This window comes from Anarrhichthys ocellatus, unplaced genomic scaffold (genome assembly GCF_004355925.1).
Source record: "Anarrhichthys ocellatus isolate YVR2014 unplaced genomic scaffold, GSC_Weel_1.0 scaffold475, whole genome shotgun sequence".
NCBI lineage: Eukaryota > Metazoa > Chordata > Actinopteri > Perciformes > Anarhichadidae > Anarrhichthys > Anarrhichthys ocellatus.
The window spans coordinates 20,511-34,544 of record NW_022280449.1 but is presented as its reverse complement, the minus strand read 5'-3'; the positions used below and the strand labels follow the sequence as shown (position 1 = coordinate 34,544).

At 47.9% G+C, this 14,034-nt stretch overlaps 1 protein-coding gene across 1 annotated transcript; it reads left to right on the top strand.

Annotated features, from left to right (window-relative positions):
* Positions 1-416: 416 nt before the first annotated feature.
* Positions 417-10,770, top strand: LOC116401473 (UPF0606 protein KIAA1549-like; the record flags this gene model as incomplete). The annotated part of the gene is given in 20 exon segments (XM_031879883.1): positions 417-1,686; positions 1,780-1,862; positions 2,047-2,346; positions 2,426-2,621; positions 2,750-2,809; positions 2,887-3,038; positions 3,201-3,378; positions 3,502-3,686; positions 3,763-3,968; positions 4,111-4,238; positions 4,551-4,565; positions 4,691-4,872; positions 5,417-5,649; positions 5,763-5,898; positions 7,041-7,271; positions 7,273-7,332; positions 7,412-7,464; positions 7,549-7,676; positions 7,794-7,948; positions 8,299-10,770. Coding segments are annotated over 20 exon segments (4,176 nt in total), but the record flags the coding sequence as incomplete, so codon positions are not given.
* Between the last annotated feature and the right edge of the window lie 3,264 nt (positions 10,771-14,034).

Sequence of the window (14,034 nt, the reverse complement as noted above, 5' to 3'; positions counted from 1 at the left end):
TGTGTGAGGCGTTGCCTCCTGAATACAGATGATTCGTGTCACCTCTCGCGTCTCTTTTCGGCACGTGATGCTGCCGCAAAGCACGGCATCACCATGGCAACGAAGCCGGCAGCAGATGAGAGTGTGTGTGTGTGTGATGACACAATGACAAATAGGTTTGAATAAAATTAAAACAACCTGTGAAGGAAACAGAAAGAAGGTGCTGTGTTATATGTTTACTTTATTGATCTCTGTGAAGAAGATCACTCATCATCCTCTTCTTCTCTTCCTCTCTGAGATGTAGATGTTCACATTGACCACTCCCATGTCTGTACAGCAGCTGGTTAGCCTAGCGTAGCCTCTCAGTTTTGGTCAAGTTCCTCGTTTTTGGTACGGTCCCCTTAGTTTTGGTAAAATACAGTGAAAGTTAATGTTAATTTAACCCTTGTCTTTGCCTCACAGGTGTGCTGGACTTCAACGGGACGGCGGACTCTCCATCCCGTCCTTCATCACCCTCCTCCCCTTCAGGACCCCCAGCCCCCAGCCCTCAGATTTCAGATCCCGGTTACCATGGTAACAGCGTTGGCACCGGCGGCTCAGTAGAGGACTCGGACTCTGGCGCTCAGGGGATCCACCTCCTGCTGAGACCTCCGGACCTCCTGTCCCCGAGCCTTCCCCCAGCCCTGCCCCCTCAACACACCCAGCCCACCCTCACCCCTCCTCCACCCTGGGAGCAGGACCCCTCCCTGGAGGAAGAAGCGTGGGGCTCCGGAGACTACCTGGAGACTCTGTCCTTCATGGTGCCTGACGGAGAGGAGCTGGCCCTGGCCACACCACTACCCAACCACCCCTATGACGAGGACCTAGGTAGCGACTGGGTCTCCTATGACACCGCCTTCCCCGCCCGTCCCACCGTTCCCCTTTCCCCACGCCTCCCTCTCTCACCCTCCTCCTCCACCCCCAGCATCCTGCTGCACACTCGCCCCTCCCATCCGGACGTCTTCCCCAACTGGGACGAGGACTATGACCTGGAGGACATGATGCCTCTGGAGCCGACGGAGCTGCTGCTGCCGGACATGAACAGTATGGAGTACTACACCAACCTGCTGGCCCGGGAGAGAGAGAGGGAGAGACACCAGGACCCGGTGGACTGGACTGACTCCAAACCCCCCATCACTCCCACAACAACACAAACTCACCGTCCCTATTCATCTTCCTCTCCATCCCCAAGCTCTGGTCCTCCTCCAGAACAGGAGTCCAAGCATCCTCTAGAGGGGCCCACCCCTCCCCTCACCCTCTCACCCACTCTCGCGGGTGAGGAGAACCCACCTCCACCGCCAACCACTATAAAAACTGCTTCTCCTCCTGATCTAAAACCCAAAGAACGTGCCCCGGCACCGGGCAGACCCCCTCCTCGTCCCCCTTCCAACACCACTGGCTGGGTACCTCCCCCTCCCCCGCTAGGACCTCCCACCCGCCCCGACAGACCAGAGAGGCCTCCAGTGGTCACGGAGAAGCCAGTGAAGGCTCCACCCACCAGGACCACTACTAAGGCCACAACCACTGCCATCACCACCACCACACAGATCACAGCCATCAGCCTGACCAGAGCCCCCCCGGTCACGACAACCAGAATGGCCCAGACCTCGCCCACCAGACAGTACCTGTGTAACATCACCAAGCCGGAGATGTACCTGGTCAGAGTAGGTGAGTAGGTCACATGACAGCAGCACCGGGTCCTGTAGGTTATGTGATCAGAAAGATCTTGATCAGCTAATCTGTTTCTTTTTTCTCCTGCAGTCAGTTCCAAAGGTTCGTCAGCAGGTTTCACTCAAGTCAGAGATCTTCTGAAGAGAGAGTTCAACCGTTCAGTGGAGCTCCAGGTACAAACACCACCTCCTCAACCTCCTACACCAAAAACACCTCCCACAAACACCATCTCTCGTTAAAGAAAATTCTCTAGTTTTAGTTGAGTTATTGATTAGTTATTCTCACCTGTTGTACTTGATTGATTAAAGCTATTGATGTCAGATGATTGACAGCCATCTGTCTCTGCCGCCTCATCAGTTCCTGAGAACTCCGTCCAGTTTTGCCTTCCGCGTCGTGTCGGGACCGTTGATCTTCACCGCCATGTCGGTCATCAACGCCCTCCGCCAACCGCCACGCGGTTCCGGCCCGGTTCCCACCGTGTCGCCACTCTACACCGTACCTGACTTCAAGTACCAGATCCACTCTGTGATGCAGTTCGTCCCCGCCCACATCGACATCAGAGTCTGTAACTTCAGCGAGCGTGTCGAGAGAGGGCTGATGATGGCGTACGCCGAGACGCGGAGACGATCGCACGAGGCTGGAAACGTCACCGTACAGGTGAGCCTCTCACCTTCAAAATTAATGAATGAGTCTTTCAAAAAAATCAGCAGCATCTGTACACCTGTGTGTTCTCCAGCTGTTGAACATCTCCATGTCTGTGAGCCGGCCAGCGGCGGCGGCGTCGGAGCAGAAGATTTCCGTCGACATCACCTTTGCGGTGCGTGATGGGCGGGACTACCTGCTGGGGTCAGAGGTCAGCGAACACCTGAGGAAGCTCAGTCTGGTCGAGTTCAGCTTCTACGTCGGATTTCCCGTCCTTCAGATCGCAGAACGTACGAAGTTTGTTTGTACACACGTGTTAATAATGTCATTTATGTTTTTTAATATATATGAAATATATAAATGTGTGAAAAACACACTTTGAAATGTGTTAAATATGTGAATAATGTGTGTTAAACAGCTTTCCACTACCCTGAGCTGAACACGTCTCACCACCTGCGCTCCACCTGGGTCCGTACAGGTGAGAACACGTCTGCTTCAGTCTTTTGGTAGAATTTTCTAAAAGAATATTGTTTACTGTGTGAATGTGTGTTTCAGTCCTGTTGGGAGTTCAGGAGCAGATGGTGGCCGAGAAGAGTTTTAAAGCTCGTCTGGAGAGACGTCTGGCTCTGCTGCTGGAGGAGAGTCTGCAGGTCACCAGCAGGAGGCGCTGGAGCAGAGCTACAGCTGTGGGCAACAACAGTCTGCAGGTATGGACACACCTCTGTCGACACACCTCTGTCGACACACATGTACAGAGATTACAACCCGATGAAAATCAGTGAACAAGAGTTTCTGAACGACACATCAGTGTTGGTTCTCTCTTCTTCTCTCCTGAATATGTTCATCACCTTTAACCTGTCGTTTCTCAGGTGGTGCGGGTGGCGAGGCTGTCGGGGGCGGAGCGTCCTCTGGAGGTCTTCTACTTCGTGGAGGGTCCAGGTGGTGAGCGGATACCTGCCGAGGCGATGGCGGTCACCCTGAACCGTCTGGACCTTCAGAGAGCCGCCATCGTCCTCGGACACCGCGTCCAGAGGCCAATCGCCCAACGTAAGTCTAGAGAAGTCACCTGTCTCTGTCCTCTCACCTGTCTCTGTCCTGTCTCTCACCTATCTGTCTCTGTCTCTGTTCTCTCTCTAATCTGTCTCTCACCTGTCTCTCTCCCATCTCCAGCTGTGGAGACTCTGTCTGTCCCTACAGCGGAGACTCAGAGCAGCAGCATCTGGCTGATCGTCGGTGTGGTCGTCCCCGTCCTGCTGGCTGTCTTCATCATCATCATCCTCTACTGGAAGCTGTGCGGCTCAGAGAAGCTGGAGTTCCAGCCGGACGCCATCAACACCATCCAGCAGAGGCAGAAGGTCAGAGGTCAACAGGAAGTAGTTCTGTCTTTCCTGTCGTCCACTCTAGCAGCTGATTACCGTGTCCTCTTTTCAGCTTCAGGCTCCGAGCGTCAAAGGCTTCGACTTTGCAAAGCTGCACCTGGGTCAGCACAGCAAAGACGACATCATGGTGATCCAGGAGCCCGGCCCGCTGCCGGCCCCCGCCAAGGAGGCCACGCCCTCTGACGGCGGAGACCTCAATACCCCCAAATCTAAAGGCTCATCCACAAAGGTTGCACGGAACAGCCGCCGCCGGGGCAGGTAGGACGCCCAGGTTCAGGTTTCTATACATGTCTGTAAAAACGTCCTTTAAATAATAATGGTCACTAAAAGGTTTTTTCACAAATGTCCAAAAAAGATCCAAAACAGTCCAGACATTAAACTCCCGTCTCTCGTCCTTCAGACTCAGCCCATCAGACGGAGACTCGTTAGGCAGCGACCAATCGAGCGGCAGAGAATCGGCAGAAGAAAGCAGTCGACCTGTGGTCACGCCCAGCGAGGGGAAGCAGCACAGGAAGACACCAAAAAATGGTCAGAGACACTGTGACATCACCAGCTGTGGTGTGTGTGTGTGTGTGTGTGTGTGTGTGTGTGTGTGTGTGTGTGTGAGTGATGTTTCCTAGAGATTTACTGTGTCACAAGGAAACTGTTGATTAAGAAGAAAAAACACCTGTGAGAGAGGAGGAGGAGAAGAGAAGAAAGAGGAGGAGGAGTAGGAGAAAAAAGAGAAGAGGAGGAGGAACAGGAGAGGAAAGAGAGGAGGAGGAGAAGAGAGAGGAGGAGGTTGAATGAGCTAATCAAATCCGTTTCATGTCTTTTCTTTTTGATGCTTCTGGACTGAAGGGAGGAACAAGTTGGGTAAGTTTCTACCTTCATCTCCTGATAGATTAAAGCTAATCATCAATCGATCAGATGCTGATAAGCTGGTGAAGAAGGCGGAGCCTCTGTCTCATACGTGTTATTCTCACATGACGCTCCTTTAGGCAGCGGTCCAGACGAGCTACTGTCCTCGTCCTCCATCTTCGACCACGTCGACCGTCTGTCCCGCGGTTCGTCCAACGGGACGCGTCGTCAGGCCAACAAGGTGCAGTTGATCGCCATGCAGCCGCGACCGAGTCCGCCGTCGCACCTGAGCCCCACCCTCACCGAGAAGGTCAGCACAGAGGTGAGACCGCTGCCCCCGATAAAAACCGCACCCAGAAAGACACAGTTCTTGGAGTTGCAACCATCGGGGATTGTTTATTGCGCACAATGACAAGTTCACGACGAATCCAAATTGTCAGAGTGCTTACGTCTGGCTTTATACCTTTGGTGGACTGTACCTTCCAGTCAATCGATCAAATCCCTTCAACTGAACCAAAAACAGAACGCATCTGGACTGCTTCCTCTTTGTCTGGAAGGTTCTGGCAGGTCAAATGATATTTGTACGGGAAATGTTTCCTGGCATGATTCTTAACTAATGTCTCTCGGAGGAACTTCATCACAATGTTCTGCTTATCTAAACATGTCCTCATATACTACTTCATTTTCCTGGCATGGCTCTATTAACCACCTCTCACAGTGGCTTCTCTGGGAACAGTTTGGTGGAGATGTATTTATGCAACCAAATATGCTGGGTTCAACATAACGAGTTATTATGAGGATTCTCTTCAACAACGTTTGAAACCGGACTGACTGTTCATCATCGTTCCCCTGTGCTTTTCCTGCAGGTGGCGCTGAGACACAAGTCTGAGATCGAGCACCACAGGAACAAACTCCGGCAGCGCGCCAAGAGGCGTGGCCAGTGCGAGTTTCCCTCGATGGATGACATCATGGACGCATTCGGAGACGGGCCGGTGCAGGGCGAGGTTGCGCAGCGTCTCTACAGCTCCGCCCACGACCACATGGACTGCATCCTGCAGGGCGACAACCACTCGCCCCTCACCCCCACCGACTCCAGGAGGTCAGACCTGAGAATCCTGTAGAGTTAACTCAACTCATATTGTTTATTATTTACTATATTCATGAATAAAGTCTGGGCTGTAAAGGAAAAACGGTGTCTTTGTCCCACTCCAGAGGGAGGCGCTCTCCTCGAGGTCGGCGAGCTCAGCCAGGACCCGGAAGTCTTCCTGATACGGACCGAGACCGGCTGCTCACCGATCACAGCGCCACCTACAGGAAATACCCGGGATTCAACAACGTGGCCTACATGGTGAGACGAAAACCAAGTTTAACCAGGTAGCAGTACAGCTCCGTCCTTCTGGTGGTTCTGATCCCACATCCATTGAATGAGTTCCACAGGGTAGCGTTTTAGTTCCTTTTTTCTTTGTATCGTATATCAATTATTATAGAATCCTAATGCTCTGGACATTGTTGGACTGTCTCTTCAGTTGGGGACAGTTGCTCTGGAGAGGCAGACCGAGGTGGTGGTTCCATTTTTTTAAAGGTGGGATCGGAGTGGGTGCTCCGATTATCGGGGTATCGCACAGCTCGGCTTCACCCAGGAAAGTTTATTCTAAGGTTCTGGAAAGGAGGCTGTGACCGATTGTTGAACCTCAGATCCAGGAGGAGCAATGTGAACTTCGTCCTGGACGTGGACCAGCGTACTAGCTCTTTACCCTTACAGGTCTGTTGGAGGAGTCATGAGTTTGCCCATCCAGTCTACATATGTTTTGTGGACTTGGAGAAGGCTTACGACCGTGTACCCTGAGTAGTCCTGCATCAATATTGGGTACCAGTGTCTTTGCTACGATCCATCCGGTCCTTGTATGACCAAAGTGAGAACTGTGTCCGTTTACTCGCAACAAAATCTATCATGTTTTCAGTGTTGGTCCCATGGATCTTGTTTCTAAATTTTCATGGACAGGAGTTCAAGGTGCAGCCGGGGGAGGAGAGTCTCCGGTTTGAGGACCGCAGAATTGAGTCTCTGCTCTTTGCAGATGATGTGGTTCTGTTGGTTCCTTTAGAACGTGACCTTTAGCAGCATCAGGGCGGTTGTCTTAGTCAAGCGTGAGAGTCAAATGTAGCATGAGATAGACAGGTGGTTTGGTGTGACCTCAGCAGTGAGGCGGTTTGGACTTGTGATCAGGATCCTCCTGGATGTCTCCCTTACGAGGACCTGGTAAGAGGCCCCGGGGTAGACCCAGAACAACCTGGAGGGATTATACTGTATATCTCATGTGGCCTGGAAAGGCTTCGGGGTCCAGAAGGACGTCTGGAAGTCCCTCCTAAGCCTGCTGTCCTCAGGACTCTGTCCAGGATAAGCGAATAGATATCGGATGGATGGATGAAATAAATGTAAATAATGATTTGGAACGCATTAAACACTTTCTCTTCATTCTTTCATTCCTCTAGTCGGACCCTGACCTGCCCCCGGACCACGGCAGCCCCTCCCCTACTGACGAGGTGTTTGACTCAGCCCCGCCCCCCTATATGCCCCCCCAGCCCTCAATCGAGGAGGCACGGCAGCAGATGCACTGCCTTCTGGATGACGCCTTCGCCCTGGTGTCGCCGTCCTCGCAGGGCAGCGCCGGGCTGAGCGGGGTAAGCCCCGCCCTGCCCAGCCCCTCTCCCCAGGCCCGCCCCCCCCCCAGGCAGGCAGTGGGGCTCTTACCCAGCTGCACCCTCCCAAAGCCCCTTCTCTGCTGTGAGTGTGTCAGACATTTTCAGTCTGTCATGACTCCATGTTCAGTTTTCATTTTCCTCTTCTTTCGTTCTTTCTGCAGAGATACGCAGAGCTGGGAATGTCTCCAACATCAGTCCAGGGCCTGCTCCATAGGTCAGTGTCAGTGCAATTTAAAACCAGGTCCATGTCTGTAATCTGGACCTGAACCAGTGCTGATTATCTGTGTGTTTCATACAGGCAGGGTCTAAGCTCAGCAGGGTATGTTTCTACTGGAGAACAGCTGCAGGAGTCGGTTCACTCCAGTAGAGGGCCGTACGAGGACCCCCCCTCCTCGTCCAGACCACGACCTGTAGGGGGCAGCACAGGTACAGTCATCTGCATACGCAGCACCATTGCTGATTTTGACATCCTGCTACACTGAAACTCAATATCACTTAAATGCGTGTTTCTCTTCCTCTTCTGTCTCATTTATTGACCTCCAGGTGCGCAACTCCACCATTTGACCCAGGTGGGTTTGTCCAGTCAGATTGGCGCGTACCCAGGGGTGGGTCGCAGCATGTCTGGTCCCACTGGCTCCAGCTGGAACCAGCAGCACTCAGACCAGGACCTTTCCAGACCAGGAGCCAGCAGAGAGAGTGTGAGTCTATAGTGGGGAGCAGTAAAATCAAGAGTCCAGTCTAGACATGCCCTGAACTGTCAAGATAAATCCTTTCGATTCCAATCCGGAAACAGTGCTGAGCAGTCCATGCAGACCAGTTCAGAGAAGTACTGATCAAACCAGTCCAGTCTAGAGCAATTGAAGCAAGTCGACCCTGCTGACCCTCATGTTGTTCAGTTACGAGTCTACTAAGGATGGTAGCTGTTAAACAACAACTAATGTCGGTAGTCATCAATTTCTTTGCAGTTTCTCTTCATGTCTTTCATCTGGATCTATTTTCTGGTCTTGGCCTCACCCTCTGTCTCTCTCTCTCTCCCTTTGTCCTACAGGTGCTGTCGTTTCCTGAGTTCTCCTCTTCCTCTGTTTTCCAGATGCCCAGCTCCTCGTTACGGGACCCATCGGCTCCACCTCTCCTTCTGACCTCACCGACTCCAGAGTACCCGCCAGAGGACGCCTCACCCTCTGCCCACACCTCTGCCTCCCTTATAAAGGCTATCAGGGAGGAACTGCGACGTCTGGCCCAGAAACAGACTGCAGTGACCAGCTACCCTTAGACTGGTCTGGACCTGCTTGGATCAAAACTAAACTGGTTTCAACCAATATTGTTTTAAACCACTTAGAGCCTGTAAAGACTGGATTAAAACCCTATAACTAACTGATCCACATTCTGGACTCTCTTGAGCTAATCTACGTCTGTGCCGCTAAACCCAAAATGACTTTCGACCACAATCCACGCCTGAAAAAAAGACTGTCTCCTGACTGAATGACCTCCGGTACTTTACAGGGTCCCGTCTGTCTGTCCGTCATCCTTCAGCTCAGTGCTTCATTAGACATTAGGGTTTGACTCTTCACGTTTCCATTAAAGTGCTTCCTGGAGTGGATCATTCGATGATCATCCTTCCTAAACCTCCAGAGTAGATCATCCATCTTGACCTTCTGGAGTGGATGGTTGCTCTCAACCTTCTGGAAGAGATGATCCCTCTGGGATTGATGATTAGATGGTCCTTCCTGGCCTTCTGGAGTAAATCATCCCTCTTGACCCACTGGAGTCGACTGTCCTTCTGGAGTGGATGGTTGCTCTCGACCATCTGAAGGGAATGGTCCCCCCATGACCTTCCAGCGTGGATCATCCCCCCTGGAGTTCTACAGTGGATGCTCCCTTCTGGCCTTCTGAAGTGGACTTTCCCTTAACTTCTGGAATAGACCCTCCCCCGAGATGGTCTTGAGTGGAACATCCTTCCTGACCTTCCTGGAGCGGATGGTCCCTCCTGACCTTCTAGGGTAGTTCATCACTCCTGAAGTTGTTTCATCTCTCTTGAAGTTTTGGAGCATGACCTTCCAGAGTGGCCATTTAGTCTTGAAAATCTGGAATGCATCATCTCTCCTTACCTTCCAGAATGAATGATTCTTTCTGGAGTGAATGGTCCCTCCTGACCCTCTAGAGCAGATCATCCCAGAAGATTGTCCCTCATGACCCACTGGAGTGTATGGTCCCTCTTGAAATTCTGGAGTGGATCATTCATTTGGAACTCCTGAAGAGACTCATCTTTTCGTACATTCTGGATGGATCTTCCTTCCAGACCTTCCGGAAGTCAATGGTCCCTCCTGACCTTCTGGATTCAGTCGTCCCTCCAGAAGTTCTGAAGTCGATTGTCACTCTGGACCTTCTGTGGTGCTAATCGCCAGCCTCATAGCATCTCCTCATTGACCACTTATTGCCTTCCACACACCCATCAGCCACAGGGATCAGGTCTCCGTTCATAAACCATATCAATGAGGTCTTTGGACTGTCAACAGCTGGAGGTGGCGTACAGTTCTTACGGCAAGGGGACGCAAAACAGTAAAAAAGTATATATAAATATCTATAAGAATTAATATGAATATCTGTAAAGAGATAGAATCCCAATGAGCACAATATTAATGTAAGAGTTATTATTGGAGTATTGAGATGTTACTTATTTTTTCTTGCTTCTATATGAAAGTATACTTTAAATATTTTTATTTTGATCAAAAAAAAAGACCTAACTACTGTTCTATGGTTGTAATCTTCTTGTGTTTGAGCTCTCTGTAGACTTTGAGCCGGCGCTTGATTCTCTGTGGAGACGTTGCTTAGCGTAGCTGCTCGCTCGTGTGTTCGTGTATCGGTGGCATTGAAAAAAAATAATTGCGCTAATGCTAATTGCTTTGATATCAAGTTTTTTTCATTGCTGATTTGTTGCATCCATCAGTGTATGGGCAGAACGCTATAGATGAGTTCATCACCTCACAGATGGGTAAAAATAAACGGGGAAACCAGTCGTTCATCTCAACCAGAAACTAAAGGTATACATGAGTTCCCCCTAGAGGACGAAATGTTAATTGTACACAAGAAATAAAAGATTGTTACCACTAATTGAAAGTTTTTTAGTGTAGCAGTGAGAGGAGACAACTTAAAACCTCTTTTTTTCGGCCTAGTGGGTCGCCAGGGAAACAAAATGGGACCCAGGGCAGAACCTTGGGGTACACCACAGTACACCACTGCCTCAGTAGTGCCCCGCTGTTATGTTCATTACATACTTCTCTATTGCAGTTGCTTATTAGTGTTGCATATCATCTCGTCATGCAGGATGCATAGAAATAAGGATAACTTACTCCTATGGACTTCTTGGCCCATTATGTTTAAGGGAACTCCAAACATTTTGATTCAGCCTTAATCTTCATGTGCTGGTTGTACAGCTGAATGACTGGTTCCTCTCTCTGCTGGTTGGCTTTTTTCTCTGTAGTGTTGTGAAGAAGTCGATCACTCCTAAAAATCTGGTTTTGGTTACGAGAGGGTTTGTTCGTCTTCTGCTCTTCTTCAGCATGTTTGACTCAGTTTGAGGCTTTTAGCTACTCGTGATGTTCCAGTTAATGTTTAGCATGCTGCTAAAAAGACGTTTAAAACAAAGTTTAAAAATAGTTAAGAGTTGTTCCACGTCGAGTTGAGGCTGAGCAAAGAGATTAATCACAGTACCATGAAACCACCGCTCATCCAATCATAGAAGAAAAAAAATACTTCATATGAAACATGTTTTATTTTTTTGCATTTGCAAAATATATTTTTTAAATCTAAATGAAGATGGTTACAGTAAATATCGATATGGTGTTATATAGAAAACATATATATATAAAATATTTTATCTGTGATTGCTCTGCTGAACGGACTCAAAGATCTGCCTGGCTTTAGTGCCAACACATCCTTCACCGGCTGGAGACTTTCTGATTGGACCTAGCACCTGTCAGTCAAGCTGTATGACTTGGCCCCGCCCACAGGATCACATGGTGCTAACTCAACGACCCCCCCGAGGTGTGTCTGAAACCAGTCGCACATAAAAACACACAAAAGTTAAACCCTGCAGGTGTCGTGATTGAAGAAAGAAGTTAAACTTCTGATCTGCAGGTTTTCACAAACTTCTGCTGAATGTTTTCCTTCAATGTTTTCTATAGTTTCTGAGATTTTCTAGATCTGTGATCCTCAGTGAGAATCCAGCAGACGAGCAGTCGTTCTGGGGATGTTTACTCGTGACAAAAACACAGATTCACACCGGAACCATGGCCAGACTGACCTGGTGCCAACGTGTACTGTTAACCTGCCATCTGGATTTAGAAGTTAAAACAGCAGAGAACTCATCAGCTCGTGTGTTTTTGGTTCGTCTATCATCCGATAGTTTGAATCATTTGTTTTGGTCATGAACGAACTTCCGTACAGGTTTTGCTCTGATTCAAACCACATTCCTGTTTTTCCTCTCGGACTCTGTTTCAACACACAGCTTCACAGACTTCAGACCAGGCGTGGTCACGCCAGACCAGGCGTGATCCGGTGAAGCTGCCTCGTGGAAACAGAGGCTGAAGGAAAAGGTCTTTTAATGTTCAGTGACCTGGAAACACAGCCAGCAGTCGCACCTGTTCTTGAGCCGACAGGTGAGTGTTGTCACACGACGAGTCTGGAAGATTGTTAACAAACATTAAAAACGTGTTCAAATTCAAACTGCAGTTGTTGATTTTTATTTATTATCACTTGTTTTTCTTCTGAGGTTCAAAACGTTATATTTGGCAGTTTGTTTGTAAAATGTTGGTCAACGTCACATAAAGACAAAGTTTATATGGACGCATTTAACCTGAGAATACAATAAGAAAAGGTTCATATTAAGAAACCCTCACCCAATAAGACCAAACGATATCATGTACTACAGAATATCACGCCGACTGAGATGTTAAGAATAAAATAAAAGGTTTTTAAGAGTACAAAGTTGTAATAATTCAAGAATAAATTAACATTTAAAAATATTTTGACTTTATTCTCAATACTTTGACTTTATTTGTATAAATGTCAGATTTGAAGAACACGTCATTATGAGACACTTTCATTTATCATAATTGATTCACGTCAGTAAGATGATATTATTATGAGATACATTTTACATCAACTTTTGAAAAGCTTTGAACTATTTGAATCCTTCTATGAACTGAAGCTTCCAGGTGAGAACACCTTCCTCCTCCTCTTCCTCTTCTTCCTCTTCCTCCTCCTCCACTAGTTACCCACTAGTGAGGAAGACGTTGCCGATGGTACTTCCGGATTCACCTGGCAGGTAAACAGCCTCACTTTTTACCGGATTAACCGACCGATGATCCGGTGTTCACGTCAGAAGCCCCGCAGTAGAAAGAGGAGCGCGCGACGGACGGACTCCGAGTGAAACATTAACTTGTGAGTTCTTCTTCACATCAAAGAGTTTAGCGGCCACGTGAACACTTCAGGTCGGTGACGCGCTGCCAGACACGAGACGTGACGTGAAGCTAATGTTCCTACAAGTCGTCTAATATTATATTATTATTATGAATATGTGTCTGCAGGTTCTGCTTTATTAATCACACCATCGTTCGGAGATTCATTCGCGGTTCTAATGTAAACTAAAGTTTAAATGTTTCTTCATTATTAAAAAGAGTGAAACATGAAGAAAGAAGACGGAAACAAGTCGAGATGTCGTAAACGTGTCTTCTGAGAAGTCCGGCTGGTTAATAATTCATCTTGTAACTCTTCATACTTAATAACTTCACGTTTGTTGTTCGGCTGAAACCTGCTGGACTAAAGAATAACGTTTGGTTTATTGTGAGAGTTATGGAGCATAATAATACAACATGAATATACAAACACACTTTAGTCTAATTAAGTCTCAACTATTTTCAATCAAACAATATTTAAGCTTTTAGTTTAGAGAAATGTGAGAATAAATAACCATTTTGTTATTATTATTGGTATTTATATTTTTATAATTATAATAATTATTGTTGTAAACATTTTTGTTGTTGTGTTCACACTTCTGAATCCTTTAAATGAATTTAGTGGACTCAGTTCGGATTGAACAGAAATATGTAAATAAATCTGTTATATTAATGTAAAACTCAGCGTCACTAAAGCAGAACTTCACACTTCAGTAAAACTTTATTTAATATAATCTCTTCTTTAGTTTCTCCGTTAATGTGTCGATGAAGAAATATTTAAATATTCAATTCAATATATTCAATATAAGTTTGTTGTTCACTGAGTTCAGGAAATGAAAGTTGTTGTGTTTTAATTAAACATGATCATTAATAATAAATATAACATGTTTTTATTCATCTTTCAGAAGCTTTAAACGTTGAAAGTCATTAAAACGATGTAAAGTGTTTCATAATGCTAGTTATTGATAACTTTATGATGATAGATTGTGAGATGGGAGATCTCATGAAGACTCAGCTGGTCAACGCCATCCAGCTGCAGGAGGTGGAGCTGCAGGAGAAGCCTGCAGACAAGCAGCAGGGCAGCAAGAAACCACCTTATGGTGAGCTCAAATCAATAATCAATAAGCAGACGAGAGACGTGTTTATGTTTCTAGTGTGTCGTTCCTCCTCCGGCCACCAGGAGGCAGCAGAGAGTCACAGACAGGCTATGAGAATCATCAGCAGCCAATCAGACGCCTCCTCCCTTTACCAACCAATCACATGACTCATGTCATAACCAGGAAGTGAGGGAGGAGGAGGAGGAGAGGAAGACAGGAGGAGGAAGAGAG